At 40.4% G+C, this 18,108-nt stretch overlaps 1 protein-coding gene across 1 annotated transcript in view; it reads left to right on the top strand.

Annotated features, from left to right (window-relative positions):
- Positions 1-18,108, top strand: part of angpt1 (angiopoietin 1) — a 51,785-nt gene that overhangs the window by 12,854 nt on the left and 20,823 nt on the right. The window contains exons 2-6 of the mRNA XM_083925826.1: positions 7,988-8,143; positions 8,842-8,963; positions 10,106-10,338; positions 16,531-16,658; positions 17,948-18,049. Coding sequence (XP_083781952.1) covers positions 7,988-8,143; positions 8,842-8,963; positions 10,106-10,338; positions 16,531-16,658; positions 17,948-18,049 — 741 coding nt within the window. The remainder of the gene's footprint in view (positions 1-7,987; positions 8,144-8,841; positions 8,964-10,105; positions 10,339-16,530; positions 16,659-17,947; positions 18,050-18,108) is intronic.

Below are 18,108 nucleotides of genomic sequence, written 5' to 3'. Positions count from 1 at the left end.
GACTGCCCCTCTGCTGGTACTCACTGTTTAAGACCTCTGGATGAAAAAGCAGGTCCGAGTTTGTTTGGTTGTTTGGGTTCTGTTACACATTCCCATGTCTTGGGTGAATGCAAGTACTTCCTCTCCCATACGGTCAGATACGCATAATTAGTTGAATTAATTTTTGTGCCCATTTGGACATAAGAGGGCTGGATTGTAACTGGAGGATTTGTGAAAATATACATCTATACTTAAGTGTTACTTCAATGTATTTATTTTCATTTAAATTTGAAAGAAACCACAAGACGTTGTGACCGTTGCATCTGCCTGAGGTATGAGTCAAACATGTTCTATCATTTAACATGAACCGACAATATCAACATGCAAAATATTGTTTGCATATAAAAAATGACAAGTTCAGAGTCTTGGTCTTTGTGAAAAGCATAAACAAGCAGATCTTTTACTTTTACCTCTTTAAATATCGGTGGGATGGCATTCCAGTCCCTGAAAGAACATCTTTGGTAGAGTGTACTTGACACTGGCTTGAGTTGTAACACGTTTCATTTTGTACTTTGGCTAACTAACAAAGTATGTGTTGATACAGCTTATAAAATCTAAAAATGAGAAACAACTTTGATTCTGCCCATAATTTTATTAGGGAAAATTGGGTGCAGGAATGTTGGCTTTACAGGGGTTATTGTCGCAATGAATCTGGCTCAAACCCTATACACTATATTTTACTGCTTCCTTGCCTGTTTTTTTTTAAACGTTTCTCCCTTTCATGTGTTTCTCTATAGAGATTCAGAAGAAACGTCAATGTATGCAAGCAATGACTTGAGTTTTGTGCTGCTAGTGGAACCTGGTCAGAGGATAGTTAAATGATCCCTGTCTGGACCAACTGTGAAAATTCATTTCCTGAATGAATTCTGATCGTAAAAACAAGCAAGTGTCCACGCCATGGTACCAATATCAATAACAGAAAGGCAAACATTTCTGTTGGATGCGCTCACACCCGCCCCGGAGTGCTAAAGACCTCAAGTTCACGGAAAAGCATGTTGTGCTCTTTTTTTATGCCAAGAGAAAGTTCATTATTTTCATAAAACTTTTCAAAACGTTTGTATGCCTCATTTGACTTTTAAGATGAATTGGCTTTTATCTAATCTTTATTTGGCTCTGAGGCTCGTACTTAATTACTGAAGGAATGTCTTGTGGACATAACACTTTTTAAAAAGACCTCTTAAGCTCGAAGCTGCATTCATGTGGTGTGATTTCTGTTAGTGATGGAACGTTTTCTTCATATAGGAGTAAGCTAAGCGTAAAATACCAAATGTGACATTTGTGTCTGAGGGGAAAAGTGCTTATAATAATGCTTGCCATTCTTTTCTAAAAAAAAGCTCTTGAACAGAAACAGTACACCCAGTTTGTTTTCATTTCTCAGGGCATCCATATTTGTCGGTATTTGACATCATTTTAATACATATTTCATTGTGGTTTTCTATTGTTGTAACGGAGCTCATTATTCATTTGAAAATTTCAACACATCAATATTTAACATCACATTTTCCATTGCTTTTTTCTAACAGTTTGTGGTTTATTTAAACTCTTAACACTGAATTATGATTTACAAAGCCATGCAATCGCACATATTTGACTAAATGAATATGGAAAATCAATTTGCCGTGAAACATTTGCCCTTAGGTTACAAGTTCTGATTTGTTTTTCCATAGAAACAACCAGCCTTGACATCTCAAAGTTGGCTAAATATTCTCACTTTCTTTCATTGTCTGCCCTGTTGACAAACCATTGTGTCAGAAAACCTTTGAAATGGTGTGCCTCTGAACCTGCCAAATGATTTTGGGCACCTCCAAGTAAGCACAGTGATTTACCAAGTAACTTATTCAGAGAAATGGTTGGTTTGTTTTCAGGTTGTGTACACAAGCCTCATTATGTCCTTGGAAACTAAAAAACGCAATTGACATCAACACAACAGCATCTTGACAGAAATACAAAGGGAAAGAAAGAAGAGAGAAAGATGTAAAAGGAAAGGAAAAAAGAGTCTTGGAGCGGCGGGTGCTGGCAGCTGGTAGCTGGGTTTGTTTTTCAGATGGCAGTCAGTGATCCTGGCCGAGTAAGTCCTCATCAGCAGTATTTGGACAGAACAACATAGATGAGACAGGGTCTGGACCACCCACCTCACTGAAGACCCTTTCTGCCCTACATGATGATATTAGATCGTTCTCTAAACTACACCCCCTTTACTGTTGCTATGCCTGTCAGCTTTCCAGTCATGCACAGCACATACTGTAGACTTACAGTGATGACGATGGCAGATTTACCTTTCATTTTTCTTGGTAATATTTGGAAAAATTGATCCCTTGTTTTCAGACAGAGGCGGGCAAAAGATGTCTTGACTTTATTTGCAACCATTGCTTTTGCCAAATGAAAGATAATGGACAGATGTTTTTCAACTGTAGCTCCCTTGCTAATTAAGCAAACATTAGCTTCATGAGTTGGTTGAAAACATACAACATTTTTAATGTTTCAAGCTATAAAAGGGCCTTAAATACTCTTAAATGCATTTGATGGATAAGAGAGACAAGACTGAGACTAAGAAGCATGTCTGTCTTCGGTTACATTGTCTAGAGTTGTTGGAGCGTAAACCTCCACAAATCCTGATAAAAGCTGTTATTGTTAGCTAACTCTGGTAACATGCAGGTCCGGTTCGCCACACTCTGGGAAATACAGCAAATGTTCTGGTCGTGATCGGGGCTTTTTTATATACCATAACCTGTAACCCCACAGACTAATGTCATCTATTTTGTTAACAATTTACACCTTGGCCTTGGAAGTAACACTTTATATAGTAACCTAGTTAGCTAGCCATGGTAATGATTGCAGATTACTTTAGACCAGATAAAACCTGCTCTTGAGTTTTTGGTTTCGGAGAGGCTCAACTAAAGACCATTTAGACTTGTTAAATGCAGAGATGAGGCACATTTCTCAACATGTTGAGAAAATTGCTCTTTGGGAGCCATTGACGAATGTTCAAAGGCCAAAGTATCAGTGCTATTTTTATCTTATTGTTATCAATCATTTGCTATATCTATTCATTTGTTATATTTTCATCTGTCTTTCATTTTCTCTCTTTCTAATGACATTATATACGAGGAGAACAACGTGGTAGCAATTGAGAAAAGGCCTGGATGTTAGCCACTGGGGCGAGGGTCACAGAGGTTAACTGTGAGTTCAGCCTGAGTTGTTACTCACCTAATCTTGACAGAGTTTAAGACAGAGAGCCTTAAAACTGCTTCAAGATGGATTTAAAAAACAAACAAGCCAGTGACTGAGTAAGACAGCTTTCTTAAATGTGTACAAAGGCTTCCCAAATCTATATTCTTCTATGCCTGAGAGTGACAGGTTAGTAAGTCAGAGTAACGCCTCCTAAATCCCTACTAGATTGAATTATAGGCCCAGGTTTCAAAGAGGGGTGTCAAATTCACCTTGCATTGTCCGTTGGGCGATAAGAAGGCGTTAGTGTATCTGCTGGTGTTCGTTCCAAGGTGGTTGTTATACACCAGGAGGTGCTGATTACATGGGTGGGTGGCAGAGGGTAACAACCCCCCATGCTCTAGTCCATTAAAGTGGTCTGAAATGGATCCAGGCCTGAGCGAAAGGGATGCATCCCAGAAGCCAGACTGCCCCAGTAACACCATCACCTCCACAAACACACACACACACACACACACACACACACACACACACACACACACACACACACACACACACACACACACACACACACACGCAGAGATGTGACAGAGCTCTAGCTTTTATACAGTCCAGACTCACTGTTTTCTAACTCTCACAGTGTCTCTCAGCCCCACTACCACTTCTGCTTTTTAGAAAGAGATCAAGACCCCCTTTGAGAATGGTTAAATGGGAAATGTCGGGAAAGTGGTAAACATTTGCAGTAATCTCTAACAATGATAGCAGGGGAGTATGATCTTGAAGGATTATCCTGTTCTTGGCTCTCAAGCAATGGCAATTTAGTAGCTGCACCAAGACAATATACAGAATATGTATGTTGGGGATCTCAGCTGATGGATTTTGTGCCTTTTTGCCTGTGAACACTTGTCCGTCTGTATGATGTACAGTCCCTTAGCTCTTAAAATCTGCATCCTGTTACATGCTTTTTTGTTGTACAACTTGCCATTTATGTTCTAGACAGCCGAAAGCAGCTTGTTTAGTGTTTAACAGCCAATGTAGCTCATAAACGGACCAGTCTGTACATGCAGTACGCTGTATTGTGAGGGTCCAGTTTGGGTTGTAATGGATCGGCGTCGTTATGATGGCAAGCAGCATCATTAGTAATGTCAGGGGCAGTCTACATGAAGCCAGACTGTGCCAAACACACCACCTTAAAATCTTTATGCCTCAGTGTAAAGTAGCACTTAGGGAAACATAAACTTGTGTTTATGTGACTCTCACTTAGCAAACAGTGATTTTGTGAAACCTGAGGTTAGATTTAGTAGTTTCTAAAAGCAGAGCCTGGTATTATTGTAGCTTCTGGAATGTCCCCTATAAATCACAAAAAAAGATTTTTATTTGATGAAAGCAGAGTTTCATTTAAATTTCTCTCTCTTTTCAAAGTGTGAAATGATCACGCACAGAGGAGAATTGACAAACGTTACAAGTTTTCAGCTTGAAATTTTAAAGTGCAACTTTTGAAATGCAATGCAAAGCTGAATTCCTCTCCAATACACTCGGGGATTTTGTAACTACAGCCTTATTTGGTCTGGTTTGATCAGTGGCTTATGGTTGGCAAACTTTACGTAAACATTGTTATATAACAAACATTACTTTTTCATTTTACTTCACAAGTCTTTTAGGCTTGTGGCACTGTTGCACTACAGTATTCATCAGTATATCATAATTGTCACTTGCAGGGCAGACACAGTGGAAGGTATATTGTCTCACTTTAAAGATCTGGTTAAAAAAAATGTTGACTCCTTTTTGTCTAAAACCCCGTTTTAAGTTTGTTGATTGTTTGTATCTTACTGCAGATACCTGGCTATATGATTAATGGGGACCCCCATTTTTTTAGTTTAACCCTTAGCTGGTGGGCTAAACCTGGGCTTACCAAACCGTAAAGCTTTTAAACCGTGTCTACTGGTCTGAAACCTGGTTCTCATCAAATTCCCATCAGTGAGAAGAATTCACAAGTATCAGAGACAATTCAGACTTGGTTTTGTCATTTCACTGGCAATCTTTTGGAGAAAATGCATAGAAAACAGCACCATGAATTTAAATGAATTGGTTCCAGTTTTAGTCATTGGCAGAAGGACCCTATGTCAATAATAAAGCACTACAACCTTTGGTTTCCCATCATGCACTCAAATTTATTTCACTAACCTGATCCCATTCCCAGCTGACATAAATTAGAATTTTAGCTCTGGCAATAAAAGATAATATTTGCTTTCATTGCTGACAGTTGTTACTATTGGTAGTCACTGACTGGAAAAGCATCAGATTTAACTGGAGCCGAGGTTAGAAACTATCTAAATAACACCCACATTGACCCTTTTTATGGCTTCTTGAGTGGTTATATTACATGATTGGGCATGTTTGCGTGATCTTAATTCTCCTTGATACTTTCCATTTATGACCACCACCAAATCCAGCCCTGAATCAGCCACGTTCCCTACAGCACAAACCATGAAGTGATCGCTATTTTTAAGTTTCTGTCAGCCATCTGTCCCTTCAATACCTTTTCTCTCAAGTCGACTAACACTTTACAAAGTCTGTCGCTGACCTCAAACAGTGGACAAAATAATCTCAGTAGATGAGTAAACTGCAGTGCAAGGCTGCTTTTGTAAAATGAACAAAGCTGTGAGGTTTAAATTGAAGTTTAGAACCTTGGCTGAAAAAGACGTAAAAACAACCTACACCATCCACAGAGTTCAGAGATTTTGCATTTCTAGATGTACGGAAAACCATTTCCAAACACAGTCATATTCTCTGGTTCATTATCAGGCAAAGTAATCCATCATTGCTTGAGCTTTGTGGATTCCAGAGACTCACTGTTTTCTTTCCAATTCCTGGGGCCAGACTATTGGAGGTTATGTGGAAAGTGACACTTATATCAGCCTTATGTAGTTTAACAGTTAGGGGAAGCAGTATTATGCCTGCAATCTGGCCCGACAAAAGTTACATTTCACTTTAATATTGTTGCCAAGGGAGGATATTACATTGAAAAGCTAATTCGACTTGGCAGACCTGTCCAGATGGCTGAGAGCTGGCTGCAGAAGAGCAAAGACATCCATCTCTGTTCCCACTGTTTGATTATCTATTAGCCTGGGATTGATTGAAATGTTGCAATCCATCTATTCTTTATAAAAGCAGGAAAAAATGGCTACTCTGAATGTTTTACTAGAAATATCTACAGTCTAAATATTAAGGTTTTATCTTGCCAACAGATACAGATATAAAGATTTTTCTATTAGTTTTAGAAATGTCGCCAACACGGGCCCAAAACCAATACATATATTTACTGTACACACTCAACCTATTAATTCAATGATCTAATCATTAGATCAAATGTAAACTGGAAGCACTCCAACCTACAATTGTCAAATTTGAGCCATAACGTAAGAGTGCTTACCAACCTTTTACTTGTGTAAATCCACCCCGAAGTATTTTGTGATTTTCATTTCTCAGGCATTTGGCCCTCCATATCTGAGTCACATAGTCACAGCTCAAGCCTGATTTCCTAGGAATAGCCTACATATGTAAAGGTCCCTATGACTGGACTGTCAATGAGGGTAAATCACTGGGCGTCTGGACCAACATAAGAGCAACAGCGTGTACCTACAAAGGCATGGAACGATGAATGAGACTTGTGCCGTCCCCAGCTGCTTTTGTGGAAGTGTCTTGTAACTCACAACAAAGAATTTCCCCCCACAGACATTTTCTCAGTATGTGAGCAGTTTAATTCGGCACACAGCTACAGCAACAGGATGGGAACTGTTGCTAAGGACACTAACACATGTGATGTTATGCTGTTTGACTCTGATTTGTCTTGGCTGATGTGTTCCCGAAACATGGCTGTTACAGCTCATTGATGAGCCAAAGCAAAAACTGAGAATCTCCCCACTGGCCGATTATTAAATCAGCCATTACAAATCGAGCACCCAGATGAACATGTGGACACTTAAAATTCAATCATGTCAGATTTATTTATAAAACAAAAGTAACCATACACAGGCAAGCCCTTCTATATCTAATAAGTCAACAATCAAGGGAACAAAATGATGTTAAACACATACAAAGTACAAGAATGTTAGTTAAGACTTACCTCCTGAGGTTCAGTAAAAGAGAGGGAAAAAACTCTTGAATTTACAATTCACTTGAAGGATAATTAAATGCATCCAAGCACAGTACACTTAGTTAATTCATCTGAATAAACATATCCAACATAAACCCCCATCTTGTCATTCGTATGCGTTCGGAGATAAGGATGAAAGAGTTCTTTCCAGACAAGCTTCAGTGAATATCTCTTCATCTCTGCCTCTCCCATCCAAGGCTAACCACCCACATCTGGCTGTGCCTATATTGACTAAACCCATTATTCACTTGAGTGACACTCAAATGATGGAAACATTTTTGTTTGTTTGTGCATTTCTTCAGATGTACGACCAAACTAATGCTGATTTTTTTTTTTAATACTTATGTCATCATTTAAACTTGGTATGAATATGAATTGGAGAACAAGTAGGGACAAGAACAATGCCTCCAAGATTATATTACATCAGTTTACCTAGCTCATATATTTCATAGTGTTGAAAGTTGCCTGAATTAACTGCACTGTGATCACAGAGAAAGAGTTGAAACTCACTTTACCAGGCCAGTGGGAACAGTGATATCAACAGCTTATGTGCATCAGATGCTAATGTAGTATCGCACAATGTCTTGACTCTAATCTGTTTTCTGCATGCTGTTTTTGTTGCAGATTGAGAACTACATCAAAGAGAGCATGAAGACAGAGATGGCTCAACTGCAGCAGACTGCCGTCCACAACCACACGGCAGCCATGTTGGAAATGGGCACCAACCTTCTTTCTCAAACAGCTGAACAGACGCGCAAGCTAACTGACGTGGAAACACAGGTAACCTTGAAAAACACACTAAAGTTAATGTTCTCAAACATGTGAATGTCTCTCTTTACATCTTTATCTTTCTCTTGCACACACACGCACACACACACACACACACACACACACACAGACACACACACACACACAGACACACACACACACACAAACACACACACAAACACAGACACAAATAAGATCCTATGCTCCATTAACTCCACTAGTCCACATTCAGCTGCCCCCAAAATGTTACAGAGCACTGGCCAAAGACAATACTGATGCTATATAAATGTCTATCCCTTCTTTGACTTATTTGGCTCAGGTTGCTTTTAGTGTTTATGGAGGAGTTTAAGGGGGATGTGGTGGAAGGTTTTGAAGTTAGCGGTGGGTAATTTTTTGCTAAAGCACTAAAAAGATAACTGTTTGCAAAGTTAAGAAAAATAATAATATCAGGGACGAATATCTCCTAAGTATTACCATGTGGCGGGTGAAATACTTAACAAAATGAAAACAAAGTCGATGGTTTATATGTGCCGTGAATTTGCAGTGTGTTTTTAACTCTTTTAACTTGCCTTAAAATAATGCCTTGCGTTTCTTTTCAGGGTTCAGTGCACATGTGCTTGATACAGTAGCTAGTTTTACTGCAACTCACCTAGTATGTAGGGACATAATATCATCTGCTGTTTACATCTGTGTATTTGTTATCATGACAGGTTCTGAATCAGACATCCAGGCTTGAGATCCAGCTGCTGGAAAATTCTCTTTCCACTAACAAGTTGGAGAAAGAGTTAATGGTCCAGACCAACGAGATCAGCAAGCTGCATGACAAGAACAGGTAAACAGACAACACTTGGAGCAAACAAAACCACACACACTGGATACCATCCATGCTACTCCGGCAAAAATGAAAGGACTGAAGGAAATAAAGATGATGCGTCAACAGACGGATAGGCAGTCTATTCTGCTGTTCTCTGTGGGATTGTATAAACAAAATCAAAAGTTTTCTACCAGCTCTCATTGACTACCACATAGATTGTCCATTTTCCAAAACAGTATTCAGTTGTTTATACAACAGCATAATAGGAAGCTCGTATTTTCTGTGATGTTCAGTAAATCCGCCAAAATGCATGAGGCTATGCTTTCCATGTTAGACCAGTGTGCAGGCAGGGTCTCCAAATTGTGTTCTTTACAATGATTGGTCCTGTGGGATTGTCTTGGATGATGTAGTGTTTAAAAGGGTTGGGTCCACATCTCACATTGCAGTATCCTTGGAGACTCCATGCTGTTTCTTCAGGAAAAAAATGCACACCATTTCAAAGCGTAGTCTCTCGTGATTCTGACTTTTAAGTTATTCTTGAGGCTTATGGAGAACAATTGCTGGGGGCAATTTCCCTAAGTCTCAGCAATTATGACATTATTCCATCTTTTTCCTTTACCAAATCTATAAAAGAAGGAAACATTCATATATCAGTTAATGAATTTGATGTCAGCGTATATCATCTTTCAGTCATGATTGTACATTGGTAATTCTCACATACTTAAAGAGCTTAGTCACTTACCTCAGATGAGTCTGCAAAATGCATGATGAAGCGTTTGACTATATTGTGTGTGGAAAACATAGCAACCTAACCTACATACATCATTATTTGTATTTCTGTCTTATGGACAGTTCTTGTATTTGTATTCCTGTATCGCTCTCTGGGAAAGATTTGATTGTAATTACCAACAATGTCCATCTCAAAGTAACAGCAGAAAGTAAAAATGTCAGAAGAGGAGGAATTTTACCGATTTGGCTTTATTCGGCTTACATAATCAGTAAGTCACTGGCAATATCATAACAGAAATTGCAAAACAATATTCAATCCATTTAAATCTGTAAAAACAAATCTCATTCCAGTTGAGTTTGCTTCCCTAAAGGACCACAATAATAACAAACTTCTCCGTCTTCCACAACAAACTTTTATTTCTTTCGCTCAGCCTCCTGGAACAGAAGATGTTAGAAATGGAGCTGCGGCACCGTGAAGAGCTGGAGACGTTGAAGCAGGAGAAGGGGAGTCTCCAGACCCTGGTGGGGAGGCAGAGCGGGGTTATTGGGGAGCTAGAAGCCCAGCTGAACCGGGCAACAGGAAACAGCACAGCCCTGCAGAGACAGCAGCAGGAGATGATGGATACTGTCCACAACCTACTCAACCTCTGCTCCAAAGATGGAGGTAAGCTAACTGGAATCAAAGTCTCACATGCTGAGACATTTGAAAGTTTTTCAGCAGTTCAAAGTATAAATATGGTCTTATACAATGGCCATCAAAGCCACTGAGAACTGATTGAGCACAGCAGCTCAAAGCTGGACCAATCAGCAAAATAGCAGGAATGGTTAAGATGATGGTAACAACAAGCACGGCTGTGTTTTGAAGTTAAACTGAGTGAAAAGAAATAAATGAAATCATGGACATAAAGCATGACTTACCAACTGCGTGGCCCTTTTCTCCCCTAAAAGTTATTCTGTGTTTGCTTACAGTAGATAGTTTATCTGTAATTTGATGTTGCCAAAATAGCAGCTATATAGCTCTAGGGATGGTCAGTCTGTCTGCTGGTCTGTCCAAAAACAATTGAATGGATTGCCATGAAATTTTATAAAAATATTGGTGGTCCCCAGAGAATAACGCCTCCTGACTTTTTGATCCGCTGACTTATCTGCTCGCGCCACCATGAGGTTGGCATTTGTGGTTTGAAGTGAAAGGCTCTACAACTATTGGATGAGTTGTTATGAAATGTTGTTCACTTACTCGTGTTACCCTCGGGGTGAATTTTAGTAACTTTCTTGATCCCCTGACTTTTCACTTGCCGTCATTAGACTGGCTGTAGGCTCTTAAACCTTTTTCTCATATGATCTTCTATGAATTAGGTGTGGACATTGTCTTGGGTTGCTTTTTCTCACACTCTGCATTCTGACTTACCGGAAATACATTATTTGGATTATGCAAGGGGTGGGCCTGGATAGTGCATGTAGGAGGCAAGACATGACTCGGATAACACCGCGGCCACTTAGCAGAGTCGTCCATTCATCATTAAAAACCGGGTCTCTTGCTATTCCTTTGATTGTTCTGACAAATGGTTTCTTCAGTTAGGCATTTGCCTCTTCGTGTAAATCACCCTTGGGTTTTTGTTTTCTTCTGGTTTCATGCAACTCTCATGATAGAAACTTCAACACAGCTACTCACTCACTGTGGATTCTCTCACATGGGCTCAATCAGAGATTACACAGACTTTGTACCAGAGAGCTTGCAGGGTGAAGTCTGTTTGGGACATTTGTGTTCTCACATACAGCTCTAGGTAATGTCTTGAAAATTGAAGGTTTGCAGTGCACGTATGAAAGGGGCTTCAGTCCTTTTTCACTTTGACACCTAGAAGCAAAATCAGGGACATCTACCGTGCACAGGCTTGTTCCAACCTGACGAAATAAGGTTTATGTTTATGTTTCAGTGAAGGAGAGTGTTTGTCAGTCATCTGTTGATCGATTATAGACTGATCCAAATTTTGTCTACCCCCACTAACGATGACCTTAGCCCAAGGAAATGCCTATTGACCCTCGCCAGACCACAATGTGCAAAGCAATATTTGTGGATTGGCTGTTTTAAGGCAGCACTCAACTTGTTTTGGATAACGGTACTTGCTTCCTCTGGTCTGTTAAAGCTACAACATCTTCGATTTTACAATCCTTATGAAATTATGATGACACCAGTCCTATAAACCTTACTCCATACTGAGAGACACAGGGACAAACTATTAAATCCTGCATCATTGAGAGCAGCATGGAGAAAGAAACATGGTTTTTATTGTAACCCGGTGTGCTCCTGTTAAAGAGGTTTGGTGCCTCTCATAAACCAGCATGGTGCCCTTTTTTTTGCAAACAATCATTTTTTTCACGCTCTACCATCACAAAGTCTGTACGCACGGCTTCACTGAAACGTTGAGCATGACTGATTGTGAAGTATTAGGCTCAATTTATTCCTCTGAGTTCCTCACGTCTGTTAGTACAAGACCAGGGATTTCCCTTTTGGCCCTACGTTTGACCCCACAGCAATGTCACCTCTCTTGTTCGGTCAAACACAGTGAACTCATTCACCCCTTAAATTCTGAACCCACTTGATCCTAATGTTGGCCTTAAATCCCATTGGCCGGGGGAAGATTTGGTGTTAATTTCTTAGGGTGGATTGGTTGCAATCTCATTTCCATTTGCGGATTTCCTTGAGAGATGCCTCGAGACCCCCCGGTGCTTCTTGAGTATTCCCATCAGACAGGAGGCAACAAGGGCAAGAGGGAGTCATGAGTGGATTACTAGTACACATGATTAACACATGCTTTGTGTTTATCATGCTGCTCCTTTCTGTAATTCTAATGGTCCATGCAATGAAAGTCATGGGCGGCCTCTGCTCGCACTTCATCTGTTTAGTCTGGATTTGTGTATGTTGCATTTAATTACCAGGAAGTCTTTGAGGCCATTTTGGACTGACTGGTCTGTATCATCTTCATGTGACTTAAGTCTGTCCTCATGAAACACTTTGTTTTACTTGTTTGTAGTCTGCCAAGTTTGATTAAATTCTCTGTATATTGTGCTTTTATAGCCTTTATTTTGCCACTGTTTGTGCTATTCTCAGTGTCAGCAGGGTCAATAGCTGCTGGGTCAGTAGCTGCTGGATATTCAATTCAATTTCCTTGCGGGAGTCATTCCAAAGGGATCAATAAAGATAAGTCCAAGGATGCCACAGCCCTGTCCCACTGTCTGTGATTGGTGGCTGTCTTAATGAGAGGTGATAGAAATGGAACATGGCCACTGTTGCTCTGTGGTTGGTCCTTTCCTCTTCCATGGTGGTGTTGAAGGTTTAGGCGGGTGTGCAGGTCAGAGGTCTCCCCTTTCTTCACCCCAGCCTGAATAAGTCAAACTGTAATAGCTCCTGAGGGACGCCCCGTCCAAAGGAGGTGAAGGAGTAGGTAGATCTCACTGATAGTCTGACGCACTGCCCCTGTTTTTCAGGCGCATTTAAAACACAGAATCTGCAGAGCTCCCTGTTTTCCATGTTGAGGGGAGGGCTTTTGTTTGTTTGAGAAACGGATTAGTGTTTTCATGTAAGGAAAGGCTTAGCATTACATACCATGGCGTGGCGTCACTTAGCCTGAGCATTTCCTTTAAAGCAGGGGCTCAAATCATCTTTGACTATGCTTTGGAGAAGATGACAAACACTTAGAAAAGGGAGTTTTAACACTAAATCTCCACAAACTTACTTGTTTTCCCCAGCTGTCCATGTATGGATTTTCCTAAAATTTACGTTTTCCAGTGTGTTTTCAACCGTTGCAGTGCAAACTCAGGGCCAGGCTGATACTTTTGATGTGGCCAGATGCGGCAGTGGAGCTCTTGTTTAGGTTGTAATCATTACCCAAACCTCATTAGCGCGCAATGAGCCACACACTGTTATTAACGGTAATTTACCTTAGTTTTGGAACACTGTCAAAACTTCTGACTGCTAAATGTGATTTTGTTTTACAGTGTTCTAGTATCCCACTAAATGAATGGCATTCATCATTTTTACGGCTGATTACTCAGAGTTGAAGAAGGTGGACTTATTTCAGGGTTCCACTCAAAGCCTAAAAAATAAACGCATTTGCGGGTTGTAATGCCTCAACATGACAGTATGCTACACCGCTTCATTAGACATCACTTTACGATCCAGAGCAACATTTTTGAGTGCTGCACATGATTATTTTTATGCCTCACTGACCAGCAGAATGAGTTGACACTTATTGTTGCACAGACCCTGTAAAGTGTGCAGTTATTGCAAGTCACCTCAGTGACCTGCCTAAAACCTTTATTTTCGCAGCGGGACTTGGACTGTTTTATTATATGTTGCGTTTGCACACGTCTGTTAAAAGTGTTTTCAAGCCATTTAATAAGGCAGTAGATATTCCAGTCATCAAAGGTGATAAGTTAATTAATTGCATTCACCTGGCAAGTAAAAATCAGTTAGAAGGGACATATTGTGCTCATTTTCACGTTAATTTTTTGGGGGTTTCTATGGAACACGTTAACGTGCTTTTTTATTTTTAAAAAACTCTTTCACTTTCTTCCTTCATATAGTACAGTTGTGACATCACCACTGTACAGAAGTTCTGGCTGCTCGTTTATACGCACAGTTTCTGAATACGGGCTGTGTGCATTTCTCTTTGGATTGTGTGTGTTCATATTTTCACTGTATTTATATAGCACCTACATCTGCTTTATAATAAAAATAGACATGGAAACTGCACAACTGTATATAGTAGCATAGCTAGAGTGTAGATCTGCTACAAAATATGTATATATTTGCCAAATACATTTTTAAAGAAGCATATTTACCATGCATATTCTTCCCAATATTTACACGATATTGTTCCATCATGTTTCCTACAAAATGTATTTCTAATGCAAAGTAGTTGTTACTCTTAGCAGAGGAGGTTGCATCAGCTGTGGTACTGAAGTACAAGGAGTAGGACTTCTATCAACAAACAAACTTGTATCTCATTAATCTGAACATGTTACCCAGAAATCTTCACACATCAACCTTAATCCTCTTCAACAAGGACTACACATCATTGTTGTTAAGCATACTGTGGGAAAGAACTGGTATTATTTTATAGTGATTTGCATCCTTATATGAATACACCAGAGAAATTCATTGGATCTTGTATGGAATCGCTTTAAGTCTCAGCGGCATTTAGAGACTGATTATAGTCACATGGGAGCAGTGATGTCTATGGCAGTCCATTTAGCTCCATTACTCACTCTCTTTAGTTTGAGTATTTGGGCTCATTTGGCAAGGGTACTGATTTATGCAAACACCCAAGCCCTGCTGGTCTTTTCACATGAACCCCCTACTGAATACGAGTCCCCACTGAACCACAAAATATTTTTCTGTAAATAAATATTGGGACATAAATAATATTTGCAGAGCTGGGCAGCAAGCTGTTCAAGAGAGCCGCTCCTACACTTGAGAATCAAGTCCCTTGGCAGACAGTCTTCTTCCACCAGGGGAGATCTCAAAGGCGATTGTGAAACGATTGTCCACACTGTTACAGGTCGAATACCAGAAAGTTCCCCTCTGTCGTTGATCTCCATGGCCTCTAAAATGTGCCCTGCTGTGTGTCGGCTTGGGGTAAATTACCACCTGACAGGGCCGCTCTTTGTTGTATTAGAGTCTGGAGTGCGCAGGCCAACTCTGTCAACCTGTCACAGCAGGAGATGCTTGTCGCTGACACTCAATACTTTGTCAAAATGCTCAGATTGTACACCCAAATAAGCGTTCTATCTCCACCGGGATGTTCTGAGCTCAGTAGGTGGGATCAAAGCAGAGGCTAAAGATCGCTGACACATTTCACTTTTCCCTGACATCTTCTTTGACTCAACAACTCCAACAATAAAAACAATGGTGTGAAAACTGAGATGGATCCCTCCATATGGGAGGAGAAAGGGAGGAAGAAAGAGGAGTGAGAAAAAAAGGAAAATCGGAAGGAATTTCCATCAATATAACAAGGTCTTGGAAGGTAAATATAAACCACTTGTTATAACAGGAACTTGAAATTTATAGCTTGTAGTATTTTGTCCTTAGCCCATTGCTTGGTTTCAAAATAGTGCCGCCATAATTATCTGCAGATGGAAATGGATGCAGCTGGTCCGTCAAAGTCTGAGGCCTTTCTCTTCGGAGTGAAAGGCAGTCGATGAACTGCTTTGCTCTTGCTAATAAGTTAGTCGCCCTCAGATTTTATCTGGCCGTTACAAGATACTCACAGTGAGACCTCACAGATCAGCTTCTGCCTCAGACTCCTTTCACATTTTCTCCTCTGAGTTGTTCAGATCTGAAATATGATAAATTGACCTGTTAAGGGTTTGCTTGCGAATTTGTGTTTTCATAAAAGCATTATGGAACTATGATTACCAGACTTGTCTGACACACAAGGTTGCATGAAGGGTAACAGTTTTTAAAAGCATGGGCTTTTTGCCTTTTTTTCAACAGCTATTTCTGTGTCTGGGGTATGAAGTGTTTATTTGATCTCTTCTTTCATCACAAAATATTGTAGCACCAGCACCTGGGCTTTGGCATCCTGTCAGTCAAAGTCCAAATGTGCTCGTCTCATGTTTCAGACGGACAGCAGACATATGTGGCAACAAACATGACGTGAGAGTGGTATTGCTCTTCTCATCTTACTCTCGGCAAGAAAGTGAATAAGCATATTTCCCAAAATGTCGAACTATTTCTTTGAAGTAACAGCAGTGAAGATAAAAAAAAACAAGGCTGGTTTGCTTGTGCTTCATTTGTATTTGTAGAACTTCCAATTGTGTAACACTGTTTCCATTACTTCTTTGGTACCCACAGTTGTGCCTAATAGCACAAAGGTTGCAGATGAAGAGAAGAAGTTCCGTGATTGTGCCGACCTCTACCAGGCTGGCTTCAATAAGAACGGAGTCTACACAATTCAGATCAACCCTCAGGAGACCAAAAAGGTGGGAAGTAACAATGTCTTACAGCCAAACATTGTAATGTGAAAAGATCAGCCTTTGCATCACTTCTTGGTCGCTCTTTTGTAGTGTGTTTTCAGGGAGTAGTAATTCCGAATGCGAGTGATGTCCAAATGAAGTTTCATAGCTCGATGAAACTTGACTTTATTTTCGGGGCCTTCTAGATAGCACTTGTTCAACAAAGGTTTGAGAGCACACTGAATTGCCAATTATTGAGCCTTTTTTCTTAGTGCACTCTGTTTGGGTTTAGAAAATAAAGAAAATGCTTCAAGTAGGTGTGTGTGTGTGCGTGTGCGTGCGCGTGTGCGTGTGCGTGTGTGTGTGTGTGTGTGTGTGTGTGTGTGTGTGTGTGTGTGTGTGTGTGTGTGTGTGTGTTTAACCTCTACACTATGCTTACATAGTCTTGATTGATGGGAGTGATGATTTAATTTTGTATGGAGGTCAGCAGAAGGTTTGCCTGTGTGGATTTCTGTCTCTCAAGCTTGGAGTTTCTTGGATAATCGCAGTGAAAGGACATATAAACTTTAATGTTATTTTAGCTATTGTGCATATCGTTCCGAACATATTCATAAAAATAAACACCTAAGCTATAAGCCTCTGTTGGGCGATTACTGCGACAGCTAACTAGCTAATTGGTCTAGCTTGCTAACGTTTGTAAGTAAGCATATGCACGTATAGCATGAATGATGAGCTGGTCTTGGGGAAAAGGATTCTGTCAAGGGTACTTCCTTAATTATACGCAAGCTGCGTTCATGTGTGTTCAGCTGTGTGGGCTGGCTGAGGTGAGAGACCTCCTCCACTCCACCCTGGGGTCTCCTCAAAACAAAGAGAAACACTGCAGATAGAGTACCAGCCCTGCGTTATCAGCTTACACACACTGAGGTCCAAGGTTAAGGGCCACATTACACCCAGGACCCTCCACTTTGATCCTGCCGAAACAAGGCGGCCTGATGAGGAACATCTCTGGGGAGTTGGTGAGGGATAAGGAGACACTGATTAAGTTTGAGGAGGACACAGATACGTCACATTCCCAAAGATGATTCATAATGAAAGCTGGGAAAAGGAGTGTCTGAAACCAAATAATTGTCCGAATGACCCCTCATTGTTTGTTAATGCCGCTGAGAGTCACGTTGAATGTTGAATTCATCAGCTTGTTAGTCAAAATTTCTCTTGAATCCTAAAAAAAATGTACAAAGACCTACGGGTGCTATCATTGTTCCATTACCTTCATACATGTGTTTTTCCCACCCTTCTCTGCTCGCTCTCTTGTGTAGGTGTATTGCAACATGGAAACAGCCGGTGGTGGATGGACAATCATCCAGCGCAGAGAAGACGGCAGTGTGGACTTCCAGAAAACGTGGAAGGAGTACAAGATGGTGAGATAAGACAAATGCACGCACACAGACACTTTTGGGCATGCAGACGCTCATTCATA

Source organism: Echiichthys vipera, assembly GCF_963691815.1.
Source record: "Echiichthys vipera genome assembly, chromosome: 13".
NCBI lineage: Eukaryota > Metazoa > Chordata > Actinopteri > Perciformes > Trachinidae > Echiichthys > Echiichthys vipera.
The sequence above is the reverse complement of the archived record's forward strand: the minus strand, read 5'-3'. Positions and strand labels throughout refer to the sequence as shown.